This window comes from Castor canadensis, chromosome 14 (assembly GCF_047511655.1).
Source record: "Castor canadensis chromosome 14, mCasCan1.hap1v2, whole genome shotgun sequence".
NCBI classification, from domain to species: Eukaryota; Metazoa; Chordata; class Mammalia; order Rodentia; family Castoridae; genus Castor; species Castor canadensis.
In genome coordinates this window covers 40,136,832-40,151,622 of record NC_133399.1, presented here as the reverse complement: position 1 = coordinate 40,151,622, position 14,791 = coordinate 40,136,832, and the positions used below count along the sequence as shown (strand labels likewise).

At 45.3% G+C, this 14,791-nt stretch overlaps 1 protein-coding gene across 2 annotated transcripts in view; it reads right to left on the bottom strand.

The window, feature by feature from the left end:
• Chaf1a (chromatin assembly factor 1 subunit A) overlaps positions 1-12,086 on the bottom strand; it is a 30,663-nt gene extending 18,577 nt beyond the window's left edge. For both annotated transcript variants that reach the window (XM_074054362.1, XM_020165850.2), the window contains exons 1-3: positions 11,886-12,086; positions 9,372-9,422; positions 5,947-6,818 (exon numbers count right to left, since the gene is read on the bottom strand). In XM_074054362.1, the coding sequence (XP_073910463.1) occupies positions 5,947-6,818; positions 9,372-9,422; positions 11,886-11,937 (975 nt within the window). In that variant the 5' untranslated portion in view covers positions 11,938-12,086. The remainder of the gene's footprint in view (positions 1-5,946; positions 6,819-9,371; positions 9,423-11,885) is intronic.
• Between the last annotated feature and the right edge of the window lie 2,705 nt (positions 12,087-14,791).

Here is a 14,791-nt window from a genome sequence, read left to right as displayed (position 1 = left end):
TTGTCTTTTATGCTCAAAAATTATAGAAGGGAATGAGATGGCCAATTTCCTGCTATCTGCTTGACTAGGATTGAGTGCTTACAGAGCTGGCTCTCAAGATGACGTGCAGATCCTGGAATGTTCGTCATCTGGAGCTCAGCCAAACAGCAACTGTCCATCCACCAGGGCCTGATGCAGTCTCTCAGAAGGAAGTTCAAACACAAAAAGCAATCACCCGAGGCGAGGCGGCAGAACAGATCTCACTGTGTCTGGGCATTAAAATTCCTGCCCTCTATCTCTGAGCTTATTGGCTCTGATTTTCTACATAAGGGCATCTCATTTCTAAGTCCAGGCAGGGAGCAGCGGGGAGGTTAGGGAAAGGCTGCTATGGACTGGCCAGCTGCAGAGAAACTTAATAGCAGGGGAGACAAGTGGAGGGGAAGAGATCAAATCCCAAACCAGTCCAAACATACTGCAGCGCGAAGTAGCACAAACAAACGCAGGCATGGCTGTGAGCTGGAAGAGTTCCTTCTATTAACAACAGCCTAAGGGGCATAGAGAAGGAAGGGACTGCACAACAATGACCTGTTTCCAAGGCCCAGATGGACACAACAGAAACATCCAAAGAGGAGATGACCACAGAAGCTGAAGGAGATCCACTCTACTGGAGTGTGACACAATAGTTCAAAGGAGTCACTCGAGCTGGGGGCATGGCTTAGTGCAAGGCCCTGAGTTCAAACTTCAGTATCACAAAAAAAAAAAAAAAAAGACCAATACCAAAGATGTCTGACAGTGTTGAGTGAAGAAGCAACAATTACATTATAAGGAAAAAGATGATACTATGTATTTCTGAGGCTCTTTCACACGCAGAGGACGCAGAAAACATAGGACGCAACCTCAAGGAACACTCAGGAGGGGTGGCGGACACTAATCCATCCATCCTTCCTTCACTTTTTGGGGGTGGTGCTGGGGTATGAACGGGGTCTCACGATATTGCCTGAGCCACTTCATCAGCCCTATTTTTTTTTTTTTTGAGATGAGGGTCTCACTATGCTACAGTCTTGAATTCCCAGACTCAAAGGGTTCTCTTATCTCAGTCTCCAGGGTTCTGGTATCACAAGCATGCACCGCCATGCCTGGCTTGTTACTTTTTTACCTTCAGAATTTAATACTTACATAAAGTCATCACTCGGTATCTGCCTGATTTGTTCCAGAATCCCCATGGATAGCAAAATCCATGGATGCTCAAGTCTTTTATTTAAAACGACAAAGTATTTGCATAGAACCTGCATACATCCTCCCGAGGGTTTTACAGTATCTCCAGATGACTGGTAATACCTGATACAATGTAAATGCTGTGGACACAGTTGAAATACTATATTGCTTCTGGACAGAAACAATTTTTCTTGGGAATATTCCTGATCCATGATTGGCTGAATCCAAGAGTCAGGCACCTACAGACACAGAGGGCTGGCTGTAACCCCAGTTATCTGGAGAAAACATCCCTGCCACCTGGGCTCATTTGGCACAAAGGCAAGCTAACGATCCAGCATTACGAATGAATCACCACGTCATTTATGGAATAATAATCTTAAATCACCAATAAAATAGGCAAAATTACAGCTTTCAGTATAAAGGAACTTGAATACCAGTTCCTTTCCAACATGGTAAAAAGCTCTACCATAAAAAGAACTCTTCAGCTATTCAAGAGTCCCTTGAATTATCTAAAAGAGACTGTTCCTAAATCATTGTTTTTCTTTTTTTGGTGGCACTGGAGTTTCAACTGAGGGCCTCATGCTTACTAAGCAGGCACTCTTACTGCTGAGCCACTCCATCAGCCCTAAATCATTGCTTTTCAAAGTGATCAGTCTCCTTATCGCTGGAGCATTTAAAAAACAACAAAACAACCCTTAAACTCAGCAAGATGGGACAGCAGGACCTGAGTTATTATTACTTTTTCTTTGGCAGTACTGGGATTTGAACTCAGGGCCTCACTCTTGTTAGGCAGGTATTCTGTCACTTGAGTCACTCCACCAGTCCTTTAAACTATTTGCCTGAGCTGGCTTGGAACCTGGATGGATCCTCCTCATCCTTCTGGGAAGGGAAAGTGGAAAACAAAAGCTTTCCCCAAAGTGGACCACACAGCACGGAACAGTATTAGTTAGATACCAAAGAAGTTGAAATCCACAATTAAGAAATTCACAAAAAACTGTATGCACATGTGAATGAAAGAAATTTAAAAAAAAAAAAAAAAAAAGAAAGAAATTCACAGTCAAGTGTGGTAATCCCACACAAAATTCCAGCATTTTGGAGGCAGAGGGAGGAGGATCACAAGTTTGAGGCCATCCTTGGGTGACATAAGAAGACTCTGTTTCAAAAGCCTTGCCAAAGTTGGATGCCAGTGGCTCACACCTACAAACAATTCTAGCTACATGGGAGGCTGAGATTGAGAGAATCAAGGTTCAAGACCAGCCTGGACAAATGGATTGTGAGATCCCATCTCCCAAATTAACCAGAGTAAGATGGACTGGAGGAGTGGCTCAAGCTATTGAGTGCCTGTTTTGCAAGCACAAAACCCTGAGTTCAAACCCCAGTTCCAGTACAAAAAAGAAAGCCTTGTTAGGCATGGTGACTCAAACCGGTAATTCCAGCTACTTGGGAGACGGCAGACATAAGGAGAGTAGCAGTTCAAGGCCAGCTCAGGCAAAAATTCAGGAGACTGCATCTCAACTAATGGCTACGTGCGGTGGTATGAGCCTGTCATCTCAGCTACTCAGGGAAGCACAAATAGGAGGATTGCAGTCCAGACTATGTGGAGATCCTCCCTCCATGGTGCAGTGGCTCAAGTGGTAGAGCGTCTGCCCAGCAAGTATGAGGCCCTGAGTTCAAACACCAATACAGCCAAATAAAAAAATTTTAAAAATTCAGAACAGTTGGCCCCATTATCTGCAGGTTCCACATTTGTAGATGTAGTATGTTTGTACTAAACATATAAACTATTATTTTTTTGGTGCCACTAGGGCTTGAACTCACAGCTTTGCGCTTGCAAGCAGGCGATCTACCACTTGAGCCACACCTCCAGTTCACTTTGCTGTAGTTATTTTGGAGATGCGGTCTCATGGACTATTTGCCTAGGTTGGCCTCAAACCTCAGTCCTCCTGATGATCTTAGCCTCCCAAGTAGCTAGGATTACAAGCGTGAACCATGGGCACCCAGACAAACCTTGTTCGTTATTCCTTAGGCAATACAGCATAACCAGTATTTATATAGTGTTACATTACATTTTTGTGAGTCACCTAGTGATGATTTAAAGTATTCAGAAGGATATGTGTAGGCTGTGTGCAAATATTATTCAGTGTCTGTATACAAGGGACTTGTGTATTGGGAGATTTCAGTATCCATGAGGGTCCTGGAGCCAGTCAGTCCCAAGGAGACTGAGAGACAACTGATCTGAAAAGGTATGGAGACAACTTAAAAGGTGTGTGTGTAACTGAGGTGGCCTGCATCTCCCAGTGAGGCTCTCCAGGCCTTCTGTATCACATCAGCCAGATGTGCCCAACATCAGGGGGTGCTACTTCCACCCTTACAGTGAGGCCCACTGTGAGTGGCTCTGGCAATTTTTCACCGTAGGCTGTGGGGCATTTACAAATTACTTAAAAAGTTATAATACTACTACTTTCTAGGGCAATCTAAAACTTTCTGAGTGTGTATTCAGAATATCTATCATCATGGGGCTGGTGGAGTAGCTCAAACAGTAGAGCCACTGCCTAGCAAGTGTGAGGTCCTCAGTTCAAACCCCAGTACCGCCCAAAACAAAAACACAACACAGAATATCTACCATTGTAAATGTGGGATTTCCTCAATTTAGACTATCTGTTGCACATACTCTGTTGTTCTATAAACATTTGCACTGTGGACAGAAGTAAAACTGCTTCATGACAACGCTCAAGTAACTATGTGACTTCACTCTGAATATAAAAAAGAACTTAACGAAAACATGCCCGTGTCCTGGTCTCCATGCAGACTGGCTGCAATTCATCACATGACAAAGCAGTTCTGCAAAGTGGGAGCGAGAGCCTGAAAGAAAATCAAGGGACAAGATGGCTGACAGCAAGAGAGACCAAGATTCTGATATGAGGATTTCAGGAACAGCTTAGGTAGAGGCTTAAAAAATGTATATCCCAAAGACCGGCTATGTTCCATACCCAGCACTAAAAAAAAGTGTATCCTGGTCTACTGCACTTAAACGTCAAAGTTGTCAGCTATGGTGGCACATACATATAGCCCAGCACTAGGGAGGCTGAAGCAGGAGAATGGAGAGTTAGTTGAAGGCCAGCCTGGGCTACATAGGGACACTCCATTTGAGAAGAGAAGAGAAGAGAGAAAAAAGAAAAGAAAATTTTAAATAGTCCTTTAGAGATCAGAATTCAAAAAGCAATACTGGTGGTCTACAGTCTGATTAAGCAGGAACAGTAGAGATTAAATGATCTATCCTAGGTCCAATCTTATAAAAAGACCTAACATGAACAACACTGGGGGCACAGGTCAAGCGAAAGAGTGCAAGGTCCTGGGTTCAACCCCTAGTACCACAAAAAGCCAAACAAAAGTTACAAATCCAAATGATACATGTTGGAATTCTGGATTGATTTTTCTAAGTTTTACCCATGAGACCCTAAGGATAGGTGAGCATAAATACATTCACCCTTGTCAGAAAACAATAAAGGCTGAGCATCCTTGATACGGCCATCCAAAACTCCAAATTCTCCCAAATTGGAACTTCCTGTGCACCAAGATGGCACAAGTGGAAAATTCCACACATGACCTCGTGAGACTAGTCTCAGTGAAAATGCAGGTGCACTAAAGTCAGTGTGTAAAATTACTATCAGGCTATATGCAGAAGGAAGATCTGGGAGTGCAGCTCAGTAGTAGGGCAATTGGCTAGTATGCATGAGGACCTGGGTTCCATCCCCAGGCACCACAAAAGAGATATATATACAAAACATACATGAGTTTTGTGTTTAGACTTGGGTCACGTTCCTAAAATATCTCATTACATATACACAGCTATTCCAATCCAAAACAAAGCACTTCTGATCCCAAGGGTTTCCAATAAGAGATGTTCAAAGTGTGAAAGAAACAGTTTGTCTTTGGGCAATACTGGTGATTGAACTCAGGCCCTCTATCCCTTGAGCCATTCCACCAGCCCTGTTGGCTTTTTGTTTCTTTGTTTTTGAGCCAGGGTCTCATTATGTAGCCCAGGCTGGCCTGGAAGCAGCTATGTAGTACAAGGTGTTCCTGAACTCAAAATTCTCCTGCCTTGGCTTCCAGATTACAGGCGTGTACCACCACATCCAATTAGAAACATACATTTTGAAGGTCACTCTCTGGGATTCTCTACAATGGTGCCAGGTTTCTCATTCTTCTCTTCCTGTCTCTCCACATGAGGTTTCAAGATGGTGGCCACACTGCCAAGACCAGCTCTACAGAATTCTCTATTTTACTTTCCCACTGCCTCCCTACCAATACCCTAAGAAACATACATCAGGACAGGGGAAGTAAAAGAGTGTGAAGTGAGGGGAGGCAGAATGAGTAATACCCAAATGGCTATGCTAACAATCACCATTAATTAGGTGTCAATGACAAAGCCACATCATTCATGCAAGACACTCAACCACAATGCATACAGAACCTCATACTTTTGAGTCAAAGTCTCACTGTGTAGCCCAAGCTGGTCTCCAAGTCTAGATCCTACTGCCTCATTTCCTCACTGCTGGGATTACAGGCATGTAAATTCATACCCAGCTTACTTTATGGTTTTTGATCTCAAAAAGAATTATGCACTGTTAGAAAGTCACTGGTTTGTGGCCCTGCTCACTGACTACTAACCACATGGGTGACCTGGTCAGAATGGAAGGTACCTTAACACCCAATAGCACCAGAAGCTAGTTTTCCAAGGGAGGTACTCACTCTGCAGATGGGTGTGGAAGGGGAGGGACTGGTCCTGGCACCACACTGTTTCTCGGAAGCAGATGGTCCCTCGGGAGAGCTGGTAGTCGAGGAGGAGCTCAGAGATGAGTGACTAAGGATAGAGTCATCTTCAGGGCAGGGTTCCAACACCCCGCTCTCTGAGGTCATGCTCATGTCCAGGGGCATCCTGGGAGGAGATGCGGCTCCAGGAAGCTTCAGAGCCAGGATGTCCTGCAAGACCACCATGGGTACCTTGCCCTTGAACAGGATCCCCCCGGCTTCACTCCAGCTGTCCTGCTCCTTGCTGGGGCATGTTCTCAGACCCTCTGTCAGCTCAGGGCAACTCTGTGGTGAGCTTTCCTGGGAGCTGCCCTTTCTGTCTGTGTCTCCTAGGCTACCATGCTCCTTTATCCTGCAAGGAATGTCTGAAAGGGTCTCTCCAGGAATCACCAACTCCTCGTTGTGGATGGCGTTTACCTTTGATAGCCCCTGCTCATTTTCACCATCTTCCCTGACCCCGTTAACAGTCTCCCTGGAGAAGGAGGCTTCAGGATGTAGTTCCTTGTGGTCCACAGTACTGTCTGGCTGGTCACTTGAGTCCTCTGTCAAATCAATGATGACCACATCATTCTGGCCAATGCTGGTTTTGATTCTACTTCTCAGAAAGTTATCTAAGGGACCCTTCCCATTGACAAGTTTTGGTCTGAAGTCTAGGTCGGAATTCACATGACAGTCATTCTCCAAGTTGTCCAAAGAGGGTTCCAGATTGGGGACTTTTTCCATAGCTGCGTTCTGAGAGCGTCTCATGTCATCTAGCTCATCCTCGGCTTTCTGCTTGGGGATGAGATTCAGGCGCTTGAATGGCAGGCGGGCTGAAACAAAGGAGAGGAGGCAGTCCTTTCAGTGAGAATGTGGGAACAGTGATCAATACATTAACTATCCACCTTGCTGGGCTTTGGGGAAAACTTTTTCAAATGGGACTATTGGAGTGTGGCTCAGTGGTAGAATACTTGCCTATCATGCTTAAGGCCCTGTGTTTGACAGCCAATGCCCCACAAAAATTAAAAAATTAACTAATTAAGAAAATGGGGCTGTAGGACTGAGTGCCTACCACAAGGTGGTGGGGAGCTATTTCCACTTTTCTGTTGTTCACCTTTGCAACATCCTAATTTAAAAAAAAAAAAAAAAAAGCCAGGTATGGTTGCTTATACTTGTGATCCTAGCACTCAGGAGGCTGAAGCACAAAGATCACAAATTCAAGGCTGGTCTGAGCTACGTAGTGAGACCCTGTCCCCCTAAAAATAAATAAATAAAAATGAAATCAAATACATAAAAGCCAAAAACAAGCCGGAGATGCCTCAGTGGTAGAGCACTTTCTTAGCATCATAGGTGCTGGGTTCCATCACCAGCACTGCAAAAAACAAACAAAAACCAGAAAAAAAACCGAGATTTCAGCAGGGATACTACCGGAATTGTCTGATCTGTTCAAGATCCAATAAAAATCCTAAATTTATTTATAGTGGGTAGAAATTCCAATTGAAGGTAAGCACAGCTGGTTCTGAAGGAATATGCAGTGTATTTGTCGGAAGATATCTTTTTTTTTTTTTTGGTGGGACTGGGGTTTGAATTCAGGGCTTTGTACTTGCAAAGCAGGTGCTCTACAACTTAAGCCTTGCCTCCAGTCCATTTCGCTATGGTTACTTTGGAGATGGGGGGTTTCTCAAACTTATGTGCCTGGGCTGGCCTTGAACCGAGATCCTCCCAAGTAGCTAGGATTACAGGCATGAGCCAGCAAAGCCCGGCTGAAGATTTCTTGATGGCCCTCACACCACACTTTGACAAATGTTCTCATCAATGTAACAGTTGCTCTCCTGGCCCTACAAGGCTTCAGACAGGCTATAAGAGACACAGTGGCACCTCAGGGGAGTGAGATAATTCCAATGAGAACAGCCCCTCCCACCAAGTCAAAGTCATTTACCTTAGCACCAAAACACCTCTTAAAGCTATATTGTAAGAGATCTAACAAATATCTTCATTATTTATACCTTACCAGTTTATGAAACAGGGTGCCCTAGGTTCTATGACTTTGCCCTTAAGTCTTTACCTCATGGACAGCTGTCTTGAACAGAATTTCAACAAATGCCAAGCTGCCTATAAAAACTCACAGGAGGGCAGCTGCTACAGACAAACCAGATGGACCAACAGAGTTTGGCACCTGGAAAGTACAGTTTTCATACAATCCAGACAGGCATGTGGTCTAAGAGCAAGTACACTCCCTTTCCACACAAGAGGACTGGGGACATTAACCTTCCTGTACAATGGAGGTTCTCAACTGGGGCAGTTCTGTCCCCAGTGGATACCTGGCATTGTCTGGAGAGGTTTCTAGGTGTCACAAGTTGGAGGAAGCCACTGGCATCTAGTGGAAAGAGTCCAGGTATGTTTCTAAACTCCCTGTAATATGCAGGACCACCCCCCATGAGGGAAAAAAGAAACGTCACAAAAAGATCAGTTGTGCTAAGGTAGAGAAACCCTGCCATAGAAGTCCTGCTGCTCCCAAGGGAAGAACATTATAGAAAAATGTGATTCCCAGCTTCCAGGTACAGGCTAAAGAACCCAAATCCCAAAAGCTCCAAAATCTTTTTTTTTGGGCTATACTGGGTTTGAACTCAGGTCTTTTCACTTTCTAGGCAGGTGCTCTACCACTTGAGCGACACCTCCAATTCTTTTGCTTTAATTATTTTTCAGATAGAGTCTTGAGCTTTTTGCCTGGGCCAGCTTTGGACAGTGATCATCCTACCTACAGCCTCCTGTGAAGCTGGGATTATAGATATACACCACCACATTGAGATGGGGTTCTGCTATCTTTTGGCCCGGGCTGGCCTTGAACTGTGACCCTCCTGATCTTCGTCTCCCAAGTAGCATAACAGGTATGAGCCACCTTACCAGTCCTCTACTCTTTGAACACCAAAATGAAAATTCTATTTCTGACCTTGTATAACCAATCGCAGTCAAAATGCAGGCACATTAAAAACATTGTACCAGTCCAGGGTACCTGAGTAGTAGAGCACTTGCCCAGCACGTGCAAGGTCCTGGGTTCTATCCCCAGTGCCGCAAAATTAAAACAAAAATATCTACAATATTACCATCAGGTTATGTGGATAAGGTATATATGAAAAAAAAAAATTTCTTACTTACAGTTGCGCCCCATCCCTAAGATAGCTCAAACACAGATACTCTAAAATAAGAAAAAAATCTGCAACCTGAAACACTTTTGGTACCAAACACTTTTGGATAAGGAACGCTCAACCTGTAGAGAGAACGACTGTTTTTTCCTCTCCAACCCTTTGATGCTCCACTGGGGAACCATGAGGAGACCATGAAGGGTATAAATCCGGAACAATTATGTAACCCATGCTCAAAGTTACCTTGTATTAGCCTCTTCACTGGAAAAGCTGGTCTGTCCTTGCAGTCCATGGCTGTGAATAAAAATGTCAAAGGACAAATTACTAAGTGTTGGAAATAATTAAGCTACAATAATTACCTACAAGATAACCCTTCCATATATGGCAAACATTTTTGATTGGTATGATGGGGGAGAGCTGAAGGGGTGCTACTCACCTCTAGTTGGTAGAAGCCAGGGCTACTTCTAAATATCACACAATGAAAAGCCCCCTCAACGAAGAATTATTTGGCTCAAAATGTTGTTAAGTTAAGCAGTTCTCCCTTATATACAGCCATGCCTACTTTTATTTTCTCTGTGGCATTCTCTCTGACACTTTTGTATTTATTATGTCTCCCCCATAAAAGCCAGTTCTATGACAACAGCAACTTGCTTCGTGCTGTGCCTGCAGCACCAGCCCCCAAGCTCAGGCCTGACATACACCGGAAAGGCAGTAATACAATAACCAGAGCAATGAAGAACAGAATGAGGAAAGACAGACATAAAAGAGGACATTGAATTATCTATGTCCTCATTAATGTGACCCCCGAAACATTCTCTTTCATCCCAACTCCCACACCACCACCAAATGTATAGGATTAGAAAAGGATTCATTTTCTTTTTAAAGAGAGCACATGAAGAGAACACAAGCTGTGGGGCCAGTGTTATCAAACAAGTGCTATCAAAACAAGTAAGGGAGAATATTATCCCCTACACACACACACACACACACACACACACACACACACACACCCAAGAAAAATATCTAGTAATATCAAAACTGATGCAGAAATGGTCATAAATAGAACCCAATGTTTGAATAAATATCTTTAAGTAGTTAGGTTAAGTTTAGAAGCTCACACCTGCTAGGCAATCTGTCTTAGAAAAATCTAATTTAGTTATTTTGGGGAAATCTACATACATTTTTTTAAAAGCTACAAGAAAATCAAACTTGGGCTTTCTGAAAAAAACTCAGCTGTCCACAGTTGAAACTGCCCACTAAACCCCCAGCTCCCACCTAAGCTTGGCAAATAAGAAAAGGTACCCAGCAGGTTTATTTCCTTTCTACCTATTTCTTGAAAATGAAAACAACAATCTCAAGTTTCCAGTTATCAAAAATAAATAAATAAATAAAAATGAACACCCCCCCCAACTGATGGATACACAATCTTTAGCCATTTACACTTATTTTCGGGACTACAAGGATTTATTTGCATGGCTCTGAGTCACCAGCTTCCATGCAAGGGAAACAGACACAACCTGAGTCCAGAAGCAGCCTCAGGTGGATATGAACAAGGGATCTCTTCCAGAGATCCAAAGTACATATGCAACTCATACTTGTGAATGTAGAGAATTACCAAATGGTCTTTATTCTGAGATCACACCCTTCCTAATGTTACTCGGCACTAAAATATCATTTCTTTTTATGATATTATGATCATGGCAAATGGTGTTTGGATTCTTTGTTTTAATCACACCTCCTGACTTGGTGAAATCAAATGATCACAGACAGCTCTTTGACAGCCTGTCTTCCCAATTTTATTTATACTAATTGTATGCCTGTGAAATTTCAAAGTCAGAGTGGTTGTTCTCCCCAGGACTACTTGGGGGCATTGCTGATTGTTCAAACTGTAAGGGGGGGGGGTGTTGCTGCTGGCATGGAATGGGTAGAGGTCAGGGATACTGCTCAGCACCCTATAATGCCAAGGTCAGCCCCAAATAGCACCAGTGCTGAGATTTGAGAAACCCTGGACTAGATTACTTGATGTCCCTTCCAATACATCATTCATTCATCCAGCACATACTCATCTGGCACCTAGGAAACGCCCAGGACTGCGCCAAGAACTGGGGGTGCAACACGGAGTCAAGCAGGGGAGAGGGGGCCTTGGATCACTACCCCGTTTTGGGAGGCCTGCCTTGTGCTAGGAAGACCCCCTCTGAGGTACAGATTGGATAAAGATATGTGCCCATCAGGCAGAAGCAAGAAGAACGCAGAGTACCAGCTAGCTCCCTGGCCATCCCCACCTTCCAAACCTCTCACCTGGGCTTGCCCTGACCCGCAGAGACAGCTGCTGCGGTCTCCCGAGCTCAGGCGACCTCGGGCCTCAGTTTCCCCAACCACTGCAATATCCAATTTGCTGAAGGGACACAAATGACCTCGCTAACCTGCAAAGCTGGCCCTTACGCCTCCCTGTGCCTTAGTTTCCCCTCTCGGACCCACCGACCCGTCACCGTCACTCAAAGGACCCTGGAAGGACAAAGTGACGCAAAAGCACCGGAAGAAAAAAGGAAAATAATATGTATACGGTCGAGGCTGCACAATGTCAAGGAGGGCGGCCTTCGGCTCGCAGGGCCTCTGCTCCGGACCGCAAGAACCCGGACACCGAACTCACGGACCATAGCAGGAGGCCCCGGGCCCGGAGGCCCGACCACCCCCAACGGCCGCCAAGGCCCGCACAGGCCGCGCCGCCCCTTCCCCTTAGCACGAACCGGAACCGACCTGTGGTCTCTCCCCTGGGGCCAGGCACCCCGCACTCCGGCTCCTCCAGCATCGCTCCGACGGCGGTTCGAGCTCCCCTCAGGCGGCGGAGGCGCGGGCTCAGCACAGGCGGCCGCTGCTGCTCGCCCTCCCGCCCGAGCCGCAGTTGCCGCGGCCGCCGCGCTCGTATTTGGCGGGAACCGCGGCGACCCCCGTAGCCCGCGCGCTGATTGGGCGAGCTCGTATCACGTGACAGTCCGCCTCGGGACGACCGAAGCGCCGGAACTTCCTCGCGAGAGCTGTGGCTTTCATTCCTCCAGTGGCTTCCCCATTGATATTCCCGCGGCGGGGGAAAGGGCTCCCTTCCAGCGGCTCATCATTGGCTGCGAACACAAGCCCTGCGAATGGGGATAAGAGATGTCAATCTGAGAGTTCGGCACTACGATTGGCTGAGCGCGTGGGATAAAGGGCTACGTTGTTACGCCACGAGCCAAGCCAGTCACAGCCTGGAACTCCGACTGTAGACGGGTACTCTCAAATTTTGAGTTTCTTGTAATTATATACTGATTGACTATAGTAACTGCAATCAAAATTATGAGCTGCTTTTTTTTCGACGGTACTAGAGTTTGAACTCAGGGCATGAGGCGCTCTACCACTCGAGCCCCGTCCCCAGCCTTTTGTTGCCTTAATTGTTTTGCACTTAAGGTCTTCCTTCTGCTTTTTAGCCTGTGCGGCCTCCGACCGCCTACCTACCCCTCCCGCGTAGTTGGGATTACAGATGTATGACACAGCGCCTGGCCCCAAAATTGGTTATTGTTTTCTACACTAACAATAACCTCCGAGAAGAGCTTCAGGAGTATTTGACGTGCAGTAAATCAAAGCAAATGAATGAAACGGATATTTCAGCTTCAATGGTCAGGATTTTTGCACATGCCTGTTTCCTCTGCTGGCAGCCCTTTTCTTATCTATTTCTACCAACTCTCAGCACTTAGGTCGACACGCCAAGAAACATATCTCCCCCTTTATCAAGATCAAGTGCCTACTTTTATTTATTTATTTATTTGTTTTTTGCGTTACTGGGGCTTGAACTCGGGCCTACACCTCGAGCCACTCCACCAGTCCTTTTTTTGTGAAGGGATTTTTTTCGAGATAGGGTCTCGTGGAACTATTTGCCTGGGCTGGCTTCGAACCTCGATCCTCCTGATCTCTGCCTCCTGAGTAGCTGGGATTACAGGGGTGAGCCACTGGCGCCGGACAATGCACTTCTTGACGATATCTGTGGCTGTTTATTAGGGGGTTATTTGACTAGTCATATTAATTAATTGACAAATAATGATTGTTTTTGCCATCAGATCAATGAAGACAAGAATCCTTCATCACTAGGACCTGTCAATGATTGATAAAAAAGCAAGGGTTCAACAACTATTTATCTCCACCGCTTGAGCCACACCTCCAGTCCATTTTGCTTTAATTTTATGGAGGGGGGTGGTCTTGCAAACTATTTGCTCAGGCTGGTCTCGAACTACGATCCTCCTGACTTCAGCCTCCCAAATAGCTAGGATTACAAGTGTGAGCCACCATGTCCAATAAGGAAGTCACTTCATTACTCATTACTCAGGTTCTTAGTTTCCCTGTCCGATCCATGAGGATGTTTTCCGTCTCTGACACTTTGGCATTCTGTAATGATCATACTTCAGGCTGAGTATCAGAATTACTTGGGGGCTCTTTTGAACTATTCATAATTCAAAAAAGAGGAAAAAATCAAGCTCTTCATAATTCAAATGATTCCTAATGGTTTCATCAATATCTTGGAGAGTGAGGTTGGAGCATAACTATTTGGAAGCAATTCTTTGAACTCCTTTTTTTTTTTTGGCAGCACTGGGGTTTGAACTCAGGGCCTCATGCTTGCTAGGCAAGTGCTTCACTGCTTGAGCCACCCTGCCAGCCCAATCCACTACTTTCTATTAGGTCATTTGGAAACATCCAGCAATCTTGTGCTTCAGAAAATGACTCAAACCTGTCACCAAGTTCAACATTGAAGTTCCAAGCACTTTCGTTGTAGCCATTTTCTTGTTGCTGTTTTCGACAGTACTGTTTTGTTTTGATGGTGATACAGGGTTTGAACTCAGGGCCTTGTACTTGCTAGGCAGGCTATCACTTGAGCCACGCCCCCAGCCATTGTTCCTCTGTTTGGATTCATTTACTCATCTGTATTCATTATTAATTTCCAATTTATCCATAACAGTTGATACAAAATTCAGTATCAATAAACATGTATCAACCTAGGGAGGCTAAAAGAGGTGACATTCCAAGCAGAGTTCTCTTTATGCCCAAAGGATGGAAGAGAGATTGGGGGAGAAGGAGCGAAAGAGAAAGGGCGCTAGCAAAGTCCCATAGGCAACAGAAATCATGAATTACAGGAGAGAAAAAGTCATCAGAACAGTTGACGAAGGCCTGCTATGCAGTTTGTAGGACATGTTAGGAAGTGTGGAGTGTATCATATGTGCCTTAAGTTGACTCTGAGTAGGGGACGACTGATGTGAATTTTGTTCTGGAGGTATCTTTCTGACTGCCTTGTAGAGGATTAAGTGGAGGGGAACCTGAAAGTTAGTGGAATATGATCAAGGTGACACGCAGATGTGTGAGTTGGGCAACTGAATAGATGAACACAGGTCATGGTGGGAATGGGGACTGAACACACAAAGGAATTGGGTTTCGTTGAGATGAGCAAACGGGTATCTGGAGGATTGGAATTCTGAGCTCCACTTTCATCTGCCCCTTTGCTTTCCCAGACTAGAGACAGGCAGGGTTCAGCAGCTTTCCTGAGACTTTAGGCCTACTTCCTGGACTCCAGGGGCCGCTGCAGCCTCTATGGCCTCTCTAGGCTCCGCCCGCTCCACTCGTTGGCGGCGGCGGATCTACCCCAT